The following is a 14,998-nucleotide window of genomic DNA, read 5'->3' on the forward strand; positions in this document are numbered from 1 at the left end:
CGTAGCGTAGATAGAGCTCTGTTCATGACCAGCGCAGCTGCAGTGTCGGTGATCGGTGTCGGTGTGCGCCATTGCCACAATGAATCATCGCAAACAATCATATTTTCCAACTGAAGAACCCCATTACCTTTTTTGGGCATGTCAGGTGAATTATACATCTTGTGACCTGATGTGTGCTGTCAAAATAACAAGGTGGCAAGATAGGTGCTCTGCCCCCGGGGCCCTGGCACTCCTGCACTGCCACCACTGCCCTGGGTTGACGCTACACTGTTTTGTTGGTAGGCTCTAACACTACAGACAGTTACATGTAGCTCTAGAATAAAAAGAAGACAATTTTTGGCCGGCTTCCAAAATCCGGACGCTTATCACTGATCACAATAAACAAGCCAGCAAATTCTACTGTCACAATGCACGCATTTCACATCGTTTCACATACTGGCACACGTCACTAGTTCACCATGTAACACAGGAAAGTGCCTGACTCACCTCCAAAAATCCATCTAAATTCCCAAATTTTGCTGTCAAAAACGCAGAATTGCCGCAACTTTTCGAAAGAGCGTGAATCAGGTCCCTTGTATTAGAATCGATGTCGCCAAAAAAGCGCTAAAGATTGAAAAATTATGCCGTTCTGTTGCGAGATTTTTCGCATATCGCAAGCTTAGTGTGTGATGATATCCTCAAAAACACAAAAGAAAAACAAAATCTCCATATGTGCGGATGCAGTAAATAAATGTACAGGGGCTGAATGCAAGTGCAGAGTCCAAAATTTGGACACGAATGGGCGCCACAACGTCCCCTATACAATCTTGCGCCAACAAGGTATGGCGCGTGCTCATTTTTCAGCTGCCTTGTACAGTTCGGGAAACCCACTCACAAGGGGGGCCCCTCCTTATAAGTAACCCGTCCCCCTTATAAGTAACCCCATCCCCCTTATAAGTAACCCCCGGGGCACCCCTTATAAGGAGTCTCCACGCTTTTTTGCAATGCAACGCGAAAATGAAAGGACTGCGGCAATTCGCTTGATTATGTCCATAAAGCTTCACAAGTTTCCTAGTTACTCACGAAATTTGAGCAAAATCGGTTTGAGGCATCATATCTAAAATCATGGATTTAAATGCGATGTCAAACGACCCATGCGAATGCTGAAATGCGAGCGATTACTGGCGTGAGTGTCGCCAGGCGCGGCGGGGCGGCAATGCTTGAGTGCAGACGTGGCGACCGAGTACTGTACTCAGTCGCCACGTCTGCACTCAAGCATTGCCGCGCCGCCGCGCCTGGCGACACTCACGCCAGTAATCGCTCGCATTTCAGCATTCGCATGGGTCGTTTGACATCGCATTTAAATCCATGATTTTAGATATGATGCCTCAAACCGATTTTGCTCAAATTTCGTGAGTAACTAGGAAACTTGTGAAGCTTTGTGGACATAATCAAGCGAATTGCCGCAGTCCTTTCATTTTCGCGTTGCATTGCAAAAAAGCGTGGAGACTCCTTATAAGGGGTGCCCCGGGGGTTACTTATAAGGGGGACGGGGTTACTTATAAGGGGGACGGGTTACTTATAAGGAGGGGCCCCCCTTGTGAGTGGGTTTCCCGAACTGTTGTATGCGTATCGACATTGCCCGTTTGCTGAATTTTGGAGAGGCTGTCCGAATTTTGGGGAATTGAAAGGGTGATAATATTTGGGGATTCTGTGAAATTTTATTATGTACCGGTATTTAAAACAAAATCAATATTGGGGAAAAAGTAGGTTGATATATTTAACATACGGTCAATTCCATTGTGACTTAGGGGACAAAGTGACAATTTTCGGCAATTTCAAACCAGTATTTTGAGAAAATAGTTGCATCAAATGCATTTTTCTCAGTTCATGGTTAGATCCATCATATCACAGTTTATGAAAACACCATACATAGTTTGAAAAGTATCATTGCATTACGTACAGCAACGAAAAATTGCTGTCGTGACTTATGGGACATTTGAGGACCACCGTTTTTCACATGGGAAAGTAAGTTCTGAAATATTCTTACACACAGAGTCTCTGGAAAGGTATTTTCTTTCCTGAATGTAGCAAAGGGTTGGTGCTTACCCTGAGCCAAGTGGTATGAATATCTATTCATTGGTACAGTAGCAGGTTAAGGAAAACCAGTGTGACTGATGGGACACAAAAACGTGACTTATGGGACGCTATCAACTACCACATTTTGAGATTGAGAGAATAATATTTACTGATGCCGGAACAAGTTCTAGAACATCATAAAACCAATATATGACCAAAGAACATTCAGAAAATAAGCCATCTGAGAATTACACAAGCTGTATTATAGTCATATCAGAAATGATACATAAATTCTGCAAAAATTGGCAAATTTCATGAAAAATGAAGGTTTTTCGGACATAACTCCACTCCACGTTCACCGATGTTCACAAATGCGGTATCAAAATATCCGTTGTGAAAGGCTGCTTTGAGTAAACAATACCAGATCATCTGATAAAGCTTCATTAATCATCTATACTCAATAGTTTGATTTTCATAAAATGCAACCTTTCTGTGGAATTGACCATACATTATTATTATAGATATAAGTTTGTAGAGTATTATTTGAGTCATACAAATATTGCAAAACTGCTTAAGTGTCCGAAAATTGGGGGTTTTACTCTAACTGTTATGTACTCAAAATCTAGTAATTCTATCTTCTAGACCCTCTGTTATAAGGCTCTAATTATTACTGGTTCATGTCGATGATACAGGGCCCTAAAGTGCACAGGCAATCATGCACTTTAGGGCCCTGGAGTATCCTCAGTACCTCATTCCCCATACATATGCAATATAGGTGATATCACATGATCCACCATGCACTGTTGAGCAGCTGGCGAGCTTCTCTTGTACAAATGTATGGAATGCCATTTGACAAATGATAGAGTCACTAGGAAGCCCGGCTCCCACTGCACTTCTGGCACATCGAACACTGCGCGATATCTTGTGCCTTTGCTCTCTGCTGCAGGATTATTGAGCTTTACATTTACAGTGTTGGATGGCAGAAAATTGCCTTGATTATGGTGCAAAGTGTGAGGAAGTCTGCAATTCCATACCTTCTACAGCTGTATTAGTGAACTTCCTAGCTAGCCACAACAATTACATGAATATTTTTATGCCTTGCTGCGATCCCATAACGATTCGAGCAAACCACCTGCGCAGGGCAAGGCTTGTGTGTGTATGCATGTACTACAATGTATGTGTGTGCATGTAGTGGCTGCTGTAAATTGGTAACTGTGTAGATGGTAACGCTATTCATGCCTGATCGGGATAATATTTTTGTAGATTCTTTTTTTCATTATTTCACAGAATAATTTTGCCAAGGACAGTGGACGTATTTGCCCTCTGGCTCTGCAATAGGGTTGATTAGTGATCCCCTGCTTGAGATATACTTGGAGCAAAGCATCCATTCATTTAAAATCACAAATGCTGGACGAAATTTTGCCACTGTTGAGTTGCATTGTGTGCCATGCACAGCATCCTGTTTGTCTCTGCTCAACCACGCCTTGCATGGAAGGGTGTAGCAACCAGGTGGCGTACTGTAAGTGCCTTCAATATGCACACACACATTGGCACATACACTGTATCCCAACGTGAAATTCCACACACAAGGACAAAGTACGATACTGGAACACGGGTACACTTTTAAACCCCTGGTGCCTAATAGGTACTGTATACGCCATATATTCTGCGAGTGTAAATTTTTGCAAATCAGGACTTTCCGACAATTTTGCGAGTGGTTAAATTCGCGATTGTGGAGTCCTTGTACTGAACGGAGAAATGTATACGCGTACGTCAAAGTCATATCGGCCTTAGAGTAAATATTTTCGCGTGTTTTTAATTTCGCGAGTAGCAGCTGGCTCGTGAAATTCGCGAAAATAAAAACCTAGCGAAATATTCGGCATATACAGTACTCTAATTAGCATCCACTGCTTGATAAGGGTATAATCTGGCACCGATGATTTAGGGCCCAAAAGTGCACAATTGCCCTATATTGCTCTTTGTATTCTGTAAGACTTTGCAAAGGAAGTGAAACAAGAATCTTTCCTCTGCATTTGTTGTCCTCTCATGCATGAGACCTCCAGTTTATTTCCTATCCAAGGGAAAATGTTTACCCCTTACTAGGGGGAGGGAGAGTAGAATCACTGCAGTGGTATTGCATGATGCCACAAAGTGCTTTATCAAGAAATTGTTGAAAGTTTTTGCTGTGGCTGTCGAAAGGAAAAGAAGAGTAGGAGAAAGAAAGAATAAGAGACAGAGAGAAATAGAAAGATATGATTTGGAAGAAAGGAAGGAAATCTTTTGTAATCTTTGAATACCAGATTGCACTTTGTGCAATGAATAGGACAAAGAAAAGGATGTGAAACTTCAGAGCAACTGCTATGAAAGGATTATCAGATTAAAAGCTGAAATTTTGAACACTCATTAAGTACATTCTACTCATGATTGATATGAATTTTCTTCATCTTTGTAAATGTCTAATGCTTTGGGTGAAAGTGAAGAATGTGTAAGGAGTTTCTCTCACTCCGAATCCATAAATCTGAGTTACCAATACGTAGATAAGATGAAAAAAGGTTTTCAGAAAAACTACAAAAGAAGAAGAAGAAGAAGAAGAAGAAGAAGAAGATAATAATTTCCCATTCATTTTATGATCCCAAAACTTCAGAATAAGAAGAAGAATTGCTTTTTCAGAAAATAAGAAAACCAAAAATATGGCTAAGTTGACCCATTTCATCTCTTTTTAGTCCTCACACAAAAATAGGTCATGTGACTTTTTGTTGGTTTTATGATGTACTGTCACATATGTGTTGATATCTAGGAAGAAGAAGTAAAAGGAGAAGGTTTCCATGCAGGCCAAATCTAACTTAGTGAGAGTTTACTTGCTGAAAACTTCTTGTGAGATATTGCTTCCTAACAGCATACAATGTATGTGTGTAACTTGTCAAAAGTCCAATGCATGATCAGGAGAATGTAATAATAATTGTTTGACAGATGTCCTGCTTATCCCCAACCCTGCAGAACTGTTTAGTCCACAAATTTTCTGCTGTCATGCTTATATGTTTGTGTTAGCAAAGAAAAGAATGAACTATAAACTAATTTCAGATGGCAGAAACACAAAGAATCATGATTTTTGCAACTCAATGAAAGAAATCTGCGTTAAGCATTTTGCTGAAAGGCTTGTCTGCTAGCATCAGGTGTGTTGCATTAGTAATCAAGTGATGTTATATTTACCCAACACCAAGAAAAGGTCCATGAGTATAGCACATTATTCCTTTGATATTTCATTTCAGATGATTTTGATGTCCTGTGGTGGAAGAGTAAGTTTGGGTGTGATGCCAAATTTAGGAGTCTTGCTTTATTTTGAAACTACTGTGGAAAATTTGTTGTGATTCTCTCTATCTATTTGTTGTTGTTGTTTTTCTATTGTTGAACTCTGGCTTTGTGGCCTTTTTCCAAAAAAACACTTTCAGAATTGTTATGATCGGTGTGGGGTTTAGGCAAGGACATTTACTCGCCAACTTTATGTGTGTATTGTGATATTCCTACATAAATTTTGATGTCGGCTCAGTGTTAGTTTGAAAATTCTTGATGTTGGGTCTTATAGCGACCTGTTTTGGGTTGAATTATTACAGTACATTTGTGACGATTGAACGATACATTTGGTGAAGGTTGAGATAGTGGAGTGAAATAAAATTGTCACTGCTCATTTATTGCTTTATATCTACAGTATGTATAGACAACAACAACAGCAATAAAAAACTGATTAATCCAGAGTGGCGTGCAACCTTGTATTATAAATGTTGGTGGCTTTGTATCGTGCGGGCAAATTATTCTATGCCTGTGTTATGGCAGTTGTGATGCAATGCATTTTATGTTTCTTTAATTAAAAAGAATTATGAAAGCGATGATAACAATAATGATGACCCTTAAAATCATTATTTGGAGGAGAAGAAAAAGAATACAGTCATGATGTATGCTCACACAGCCTCTTAAGTGTTAGCAGTGCTCTTCAAGAAAGCACTGTCATTATTCCCGGTCCAGCATGACATTGGTAAAGAGTGGCATTGTGGGTAAAATATCTTGTCCAATGATGAGTTCATCAGGGAGCATTCAAACACAGGTCCTTATGATAAGAAAATACGCAGAGCCATACTAGTATACTACAGCATGGTGCTCCAACACAAAAGTATATTTCATATAAAAACTTTACCTAAATTGTAACACATTTCATCTTTTCAGATCTGGGTAAATGTACATCAGTGATCAATATTTATCAGGGCAATTTATGGATGCTTTTCACAAGGTCAGATTGTCTTCGCAAATATTTTGTCTGTTTATATGTGATCATTTAATGATACCATTTGTCACTCTTAAGGAAGTACGCTCTACTTCTGCCTGAGAGATCAGATAAATGCCATGAAGGATGGAGAGGGAAAGAAGTAGAATTGCAAGTTATCATGATATTGTCATGAATATATGCATTTGTACAAAGTGGGTGTGCCTGTTTGGCCAACGTTGAAAAGAACATGGATCGAGACTGGGACAGTGGCGCTTGAGGCTAGAGAAGAACAAGGTTTTATCGTTACTTTAAGTCTGATATCATGGTGGTGGTGATTTGTTTGTTGTCAGAATGTGTGACATGTTGTTAGGCAACCAATATTTCTCTCCCTTCCGTAATGATATTTTTAATGACCAATCTTGTTTTTGCTTATTTTATGTCACATCCTGATCAGGCTCTGAGAGTGACGGTGATGAGGCTGTGGTAGGGAATCTCAGCAAGTTTGTGGTGCTTCCTATTGGCTACAGCGGCCGACCAAAGCCAGGTCATCTCATGTTTGATGCCTGCTTTGAATGTGGTAAGTACATGTAAATGTGCAATAGACATTTAAAAAATGCACATCATTTGCAGTAGAAGTTCCTAATGTTTGTAATAATCTATAAGTGAGTGCTGGTAATGAGTGTAGTTACAATCATATAAAAATCCTGCAGAAAATAGATTTTTTGTTTTTGTGTTTGTTTTTAAAGAGTATTGCTCCATTGTTAGATGTGTTGAAAGGTCGTGTGCATCCTTTAACTCTAAAAAATTAAATCTGAGCTACTTTGAGCTTATTTTAAACTATCAGTCTTTAGTTTGTTAAGACAAAGTACAGACATGTCTGAGTATATCCATTCAAGATTCTGCCATGAACATTTATCCTCCAACTGTAACCAATTGCTCCTTTGTCAATAGTACACAGCATTTAAAATTCCATTTTATATGAAATTCACCTTGTGGTGTACATCTGTACAGTTTATGATAGGGTTTCAGAACATTAACAGAAACATCGTAAAGTGTGACCTGAAATATTAAATTCTAGGTTGACAAAGAGCTTGAGCTGCTTCCAGCATGCAATGCATTTTCTGAGTCTGACACAGCAGTGTAGCTTCTGAAACCACCACTGGCAGGTGTTTTAAGAACATAAAAACAAACAAACAAACAAAGGAGCAAACCAACCACCCCCCCCCCCCAAGAAAAGAAGAGGAAAATAAAAATCAATCAATAATGAGATATGAAACTTGCACAGAAGACGAGTTAGCTGATACGCTTGGGGTCATTAGATATTGGTCGACCGTGATCGACACATCTTTGATAAAAGAGATCAGGTAGAACATAATACATGTGATAAATGCAAGTATATAAGGGTGCATTTTGTGTAGAACTGTACCAAAGTATTATTTTAGTTATTGTGGTTGTGTAGTCATGGGGATCATTGATAGCTATCGCATCAAACCTGTGTAGAGTGACCACATTTTGTGTTTCTCGTAGGTGTTCATTAGAGACTGATTTGATGCAAGGAAGAGGTACAACATAGATCTTTAGCTGTTGTGGTCTGCCATTCTGATTGATCAATAATCAATTTCCTGAAGAAAATTTGACTTCAGAAGGAAAAGAAGAAGAAGTAGAAGAGGAGAAAAGAGGAAGCAGAAGAAGATGGGGTGTGGTGAAGAAGAATGAAGAGAAGGAGAATGATAATAAAGAAAAAATGAAGAGAAAAGGAGGAAGAACAATAGAAGATTGATGAGAAAGGAGAAGGTGGAGGGGTGGAACAAAAAGTCACATGCTGGGCTTCCCATTCAAGTTGTGATGGACTGAATGGTGTATTATTAACCCGTGGCAGACTATTACCCTTATACTTGGGCAGGTGTCTATGGGAAATGTGTGTTTTAACAAAATTAGTCCGTCCTGAACATGTTAAGCCTAAGGGGTGGGTATGTGAAGAGAGATGATTCTTTTTATGTCTATTGTCAGTTTCACTTCCTCTCCTTACCCATAGCACTTATTTAATGCTTTACCTTTACAGACATGTGTCCTTGCCACCCTTTTAAGTTAGCACCTGTACATAATACCCCCAAAACAATGGTACCTTGTACCAGCACCTATACACTGCACATGGAAACAAAAGAGCCCCAGAACCTTGTATACAGATCAAGAACTACAATGGTGGCTGTATACAATCAATAGCCTTGCACCTGTGTACTATGATATGGGATGTAGGGAGCATGCGAACCAGCAGTCAATATTGAGGTACATGCGAAAAATTTGAATATTTCTTGTACAAGACAAGAGCAGATGACTTAGCAATCAATGTTGGATTTGTGACTGTCGTAGCCATCTTTCTGTTTATGCCAATAAGATAACAACTTAGTTGACTTCTAACAAAATTAAGTGGTCTTGAATCTTTAACACCAATATCTGATCTTCTTTGACTTCTAACTAGCTGATTGCTTCCGCTATATCTCTTTCTTTTCAAAATGACATATAATTGTATGTGTCACATAATAAGTGTACTCATTTGAGACAAAGCAAGTCATATTTGATTTGATTTGATTTGTTTATTCTTCTATCTCAAGTTTACTGCTGCACTGCAACACCCTACAGTTGTACTTTGAGATACAAATATGTACATACACTGCAACTTGCAAGGATGCAAAGTACTTAGTGTGAATAACTATGCATAATTGGCATGATATTTCTGTTTTTTAGTAGATTCAATCTACTGGTATTTGTTTGTACTCGAATTTAGGCCCATTTTACAAAGATGTTAGCAATTGTTGTAAATTGCAGTGATTCCAGGCACACTAAAGCAGTAACTGAAATGCTGAAGGCTGATTGGTCTTTTCATGCTGCTACCATAGTTACTGCAATGAATTAAGCCATCTGCAACACTAGTAGTTTCAAACCTTGTAATGATATATGGGGCCCCTATAGTCATCACAAATGAAGCATCATACATGTACATGCTTTTTTTTAATACTCTTTTATGACAAACCCATCATACAGTGTACTCAAAGGTAAGTCAACCATGTGCTACAGCAAATGGAATATTCAGATAGTGTTCAATCAGTTCAATCAGTGTTTTACATATAATGTGACTCTACATAAACAAAACCAACAAGAAGTCACCAGAGATTGATTTTTAGTTAAAGACAGACTCTGAAAGAGCAGGCTTTAAGCTTTAAAATGATGTATAACTCAATTCAAGTTGATCTAAAAATTGGAAAGAAATAAAAGCACACATTAGCTGTGAAAGTGTGTACTATAAAGGAAAAGAGGCTCTGAAGTACAGGGGCTATTCAAGTGTTTAACCTCATCAAGCTGTACTCTGTGCAATGAATGGGACAAAGAACAGGATGTAAAACTCCCTAGCAACAACAATGAAGGGATTATCAGATTAAGCTGAAATTGAGCTTGCTCTACTAACACATTCTTTTCATGACTATTACCAACTTGTAAGGCAGTACCATCGTCCTTTCAAAAGTTTCTAGAGTTGAAAGTGAAGAGGGTCTAAAGGGTTAGAAGAATTTAATGAAAAGAGGGGCTTCCTACATACCTAATCATACTATTCTACAAAAAAAGTATCCAAACTAAATACCTGCTAAGAACACAATTTCCCATTTGTTTTATGATCCCAAATTTCAGATTAATGTAGAAGAATTGCTCTGTCAGAAAATATGATAAAGGATTGACGAAGTTAACCCGTTTCACCTATTTTGAGTCATCATGTAAAATCAGGGCATGCAACTTTTTGTTGGTTTTGTGATGCATGGTCACATACAGCTATAGGTACCATCAAGCAGTATTTCATACAGGTCTTTTGTAAAGTAGTGTTATAGTAACTAAGGTAAGAGAAAGAGAAGGAAGCAGAAGAGGACAGTCAAGGGAATGTATTAAAAAAATGTTTGAAACACCATAACAATTGCCTCAAAAGGACAGTGGAAATGATCCTGCTCAAATTTAATCCACTTGATATTGAATGAAATTGAGTGTACGTCACTCACATAAATCAGTAAATTGTATATCAATGAGTGTTTAGGTCTTACAGAAATACACTATGAATTTATTATCTACTGCCAACTGACAAACACTACAATAATGTGAATGTGCCCAGAGCCATGGGTGGTATCCTATTGTGTAATCATTATGTATTTAACAATTTTATTTTAAAATTATAATTATTTGGTCATTGGCAGGGGCGGATCCAGGAATTCTGTAAAAGGGGGGCGGGGGGTGCAACTAATATACTGGTGCCACTTCCGGGTTTCATCTGATTTTTTTTCTGTTTATTTCTTTTGTTGTTTAAAAAAAAAAATAAAAGGGGTGTGCACTGGTTGCGCCCCCCTCTGGATCCGCCACTGATTGGTACCCCTCTAACAGGCTTATTCTCATCACTATCATCCCTTCCCCCACTTCCACAAGCGTCTGATCATGGGGGTCCTTGTTGTGATGATATCTATTTTATGATTCAACCCAGGCAATCTTGGGCGTGTAGATTACATCACGGAGCATGAGTATGACCTGTTTGTACGGCCGGACACCTGCAACCCACGCTTCAGGGTCTGGTTCAACTTCACTGTGGAGAACGTCAAGGCTGACCAGGTAGATAGAGTATATCAAGTTTGTTATCTGAGAAGCATGGAATTTATTATCAAACTTTCTTTTTCAAAGCCAAATAGGGATCTTCAACAGAGGAAGGCTAACTAGTCTGTACATCATAGAGTGATAGGTATGTAGTTAACCATTAGGGCTGTTAATCATAAAGCGCATTTCCGCAGTTAGGTGTTTTATTTCTATTTTATTTTATTGCTATTCACTGTTGCCATTTCATAAGGGGAAATAAGAATTCCCTCTCATTTGAGCCCTATGTTGTTCATGAATGTACAATTCTGTTAATGGTCACAAAATTGTCAAGGCCCTATCTATTGCCAAATTCATTTGAACCTTCCTATAAAATCATCAATACATTTTAGAAGATGAAAATTCCTGTTTGTCTGTCAATGAGTAGTAGTAGTTGTTGTTGTTTTTGTATGTGTGTGTGAATGTATTTCTTACTTTGTGCGGATAAAACCAATTTCATCTGATCTTTCTCCAATGTGAGACATGTATTAGATACATTTCACCATTACTATTGAATATAATGATGACAAGATGAAAATACCTGCAAGAAAATTCTACCTGGACTTGATAGCTTAAAGTGGGACATAATCAATTGAAGCAGTTAGATGTCAATGATGATTTAAGTTCAAACTAGCTCTAATGTGGAAACTTATCTACGCATAAAATGCATTCATAGTTTGACCCCAGGTCAGGAACTCTACGGGGTCATCCCTCCAGACCAACACTCACGAGTCACTATGTCCTACAAATTTGACATTGAAAAAAGGTCCATGAGTGAAACAGCCCACAAGTTCGGCATTGAAAAGAGGTCCATGAGCCAAACAGCCCACAAGTCATACAGCCCATGAGTTTGACACCGTACTAATAGATCTATGAGTCTGACACTGGGCAAACAAGGCCCACATGTTTGACACCACATAAACAGGGACCACGAGTTTGACAATAAGCAAACAAGGCCCACTAGTTTGATACCAGGTAAAAATGACTTACGAGTTTGATATTACATCACAGGGCTTAATATGTCGGTCCCGTGGGCCTTGTTTGCTTAGTGTTGAACTCGAGGATCTTGTCTGCGTAGTGTCGAACTAATGGGCTGTATGACTCCTGGACTGTATTATTTGTGGTTGTCAAACTCGTAACAATGCACCCAAGTCTACCACACCAACTTGAAATGGTTTACCTGGGTAAATTCTTATTGACGACCACAACTGAAACCAACACAATGGCCCGTATTTATGAAGGGGGTTAAAATCAAAACAATGCTTTAAATTTTGTTCATGGACTAAAATAAGCGTGAAATAGGCATACCTTTCAAATGCGTATCAATGCACCTGTATTATTGGGTACAGTGTCTGGTGGTGTGTCATGGAATTTGCCACATGCATTTATGTAGAAGAAATTTGCATATATATATATGGACTACATTCCATTAACTACTCATCAGCAGGTGTTAAAGACAGACACACTCAGTCATGTTCAGTCATGTCTTGGCAGAAGGAAATATGTCTTTATCTATTTTTCTGCAGATACATGTAATATCTGCTGAATTGCAAAGTCAAAAGTGTAATTGACCTCTGTTTTCCTCTTGTCTATCAGTCAAGTTTGTATGATCTTCTTAGCAGGCAAAACTGGACGTTTCTTTTTCTTTTTCAAATCTTCCTGTAGCTATTTCATGTTCTCCTACTTCTATTTCTCATGAATGGGCTATGTATACACTGTATATGTTCATGATCAGAAAAACAAGAATATTACCCATACAAAACGATGACAACAGTAACAATTAAACTTCTATCCAAGAGTGGGACACATTAAGTGTCTACTTTTAAAGAGGGATTTTCCGAAAGAGTGTCCCATCATCAAATGAAAAAATTGATTTTTTAAAGTAGCAAAGTATACATTATACAATGTACATTGTACATTGTGTATAATGTACATTAATGACAAAAGACTATGAGCAGAAAAGTCATTGACCTTCTTCAAAGGATGTTTTAATTGTGTAATAGAACAATCATAATCCATCTAGGACATTTCATGCAATTTTTAGTGATTTCATGTACTGTCTGCACAATCATCAACAATTACTACTCATGACTGTCTGTTTAATGGAGAATAGAAATGAGAACTAAAGCTAATGACAGTAAATGGAGTGTGCCTCCTGATTAATTTGTCAGTTCTTTGCACAAAAGGCCATTGTTAGAATTGTTTTAAAGGTGCATAGTCCCGGGAGTGTAGAGGGCGCTGATAATGATACTGCCGATCACTGTTAGCATTGATACGAAGATTACCGAAGTTGAGCTGTCATCAAGAGTAAAGAGCGTAGGTGTTGCTATTAGTAACGTTGCCTTCGTTGTCTTCTCTGCGCATCGCGCAGTCTGTGGTAATGCCAGGGTGCGTGCATATGTGCTTGTTATTGTGACATCACAAAAGAAGTTTGCTAAAGCTGTCATCCCCCTCAGCCGAATCATGAGCCGAACTGTGATCGGACCACTGACTTCAGTGAATTGGACTTCTTCGGACTCGGGGAAGTGGGCCAAAGCGTAAGCGCTAAAGAGGAGTCGATAGCGTAGGTCTCTATAGGAAACTTGCGCCATGCGCCCGCGTACGCATTTGGCTAAAACACCGGGACCATGCACCTTTAAAGAGCATGTCTACAGTGGCCCTATTGCAGAAAGCCAGTGAATGGTATATCCTTTATTGATTCCATGTATGTGTTTGTGTGGTCTCTTCCAGAGGGTGATCTTCAATATCGTTAATTTCAGTAAGACCAAGAGCCTGTACAGAGAGGGTATGGCACCAATGGTGAAATCTTCTAGCAGGACACGATGGTGAGTAGTACTTTCCATCTCTGACTGACTACCATTTTTTTTTCTCATCTCTCTTCCGTGTATGTGGCGTCTGCTATCAAGACTTTGCATTGCAGATAATTATGTATTACACGGTGTGATTTTATAATTAATTCACTTTAAATTTTGCCTTCATGGAGCATGATAAAGTACTGTTCTTTATTGCAGATCATGAATCAGTTGGATTCATTTCTATAAAGCTCTGTTTGCATTTTTCATGGGTATGTGTTTGTGTTTAAGTCCTTGTGTCATTCACCCACAAGGCAATCAAGGATCAATAGACAAAATTTGTCCTCGTGGTACCTTGAAGGGATAACTCAGTCATCAGCTTGTTACTATCAATATCAGGTTACCATTATCAAGTAAATACCCCCCCCCCAAAAAAAAAAAACCAAACAAAAACAACAAACAAACCAAAACAAAAAAAAACCAAAACAACAACCAAACAACAACAAAGAACAACAACAAAACACCAAAGACAAAAACACAAATGCCATGGGTTGACAGGGAGACATATCCTCATTATTTGAGCAATCTGACTTTGTGCTCCTTTGGATGCAAGCCTGCGTGCTGACTTACACTACTTTGATATGAAGATTGCATTCGGTCGGCATCTAACTTATAATCCAGTGGTGCTGTGTCATGAAGTAATATGCACAAGAATCTAAGAGTAATCGACTTCTCTTCACACAGATTTAAAAAAAAAAAGAAGAGAGGAAATAGGAAAAGGAAAAAAAAGTTCCAATTACACTATTAATTAAATGTCATGTTCTCTGTCTGGACATGACTGCAAGGAAATGAAGCGATCAGAAAGTGGGCTCAGAAAAGTCTGGGAAGAGATTTTGGGAGCCGGTGACAATTGTAGACCCAGACGGGTTGACTACGAGGGCCCATCAGACTTGTCAGTGAGGGCTTCCGTCCCACAATAGATGGCTCACTCAGACTGTAATCATGCAGTCACGACCCGTGCTGGGTAGAGAGATGTTGATTCTCTTCTTGAGTGGTGTCATCAGACGGGGTGAACATTGCTATGGATCTTGACCTCTGCCGACATGTCTTGTCTGCCCAAACCCTTGTGCATATCATGCTGAGGAATTAGATGAAGACTGTGGTTTTGAGTGCGCACCATGGAGAGAAGTTTTGACTTGTTTGTGGTATTACTCATCCTCATGCTACTTTATCA

At 38.9% G+C, this 14,998-nt stretch overlaps 1 protein-coding gene across 1 annotated transcript in view; it reads left to right on the forward strand.

The window, feature by feature from the left end:
• The window catches only part of LOC139729807 (cytosolic carboxypeptidase 6-like), a 100,864-nt gene that overhangs the window by 249 nt on the left and 85,617 nt on the right, over positions 1 to 14,998 (forward strand). Inside the window, exons 2-4 of the mRNA XM_071640737.1 lie at positions 6,771 to 6,893; positions 10,830 to 10,954; positions 13,703 to 13,797. Coding sequence (XP_071496838.1) covers positions 6,771 to 6,893; positions 10,830 to 10,954; positions 13,703 to 13,797 — 343 coding nt within the window. The remainder of the gene's footprint in view (positions 1 to 6,770; positions 6,894 to 10,829; positions 10,955 to 13,702; positions 13,798 to 14,998) is intronic.

This window comes from Diadema antillarum, unplaced genomic scaffold, assembly GCF_040938485.1.
Source record: "Diadema antillarum isolate AM-2024a unplaced genomic scaffold, OU_Dant_1.0 seq00000264_RagTag, whole genome shotgun sequence".
Classification (NCBI taxonomy): Eukaryota; Metazoa; Echinodermata; class Echinoidea; order Diadematoida; family Diadematidae; genus Diadema; species Diadema antillarum.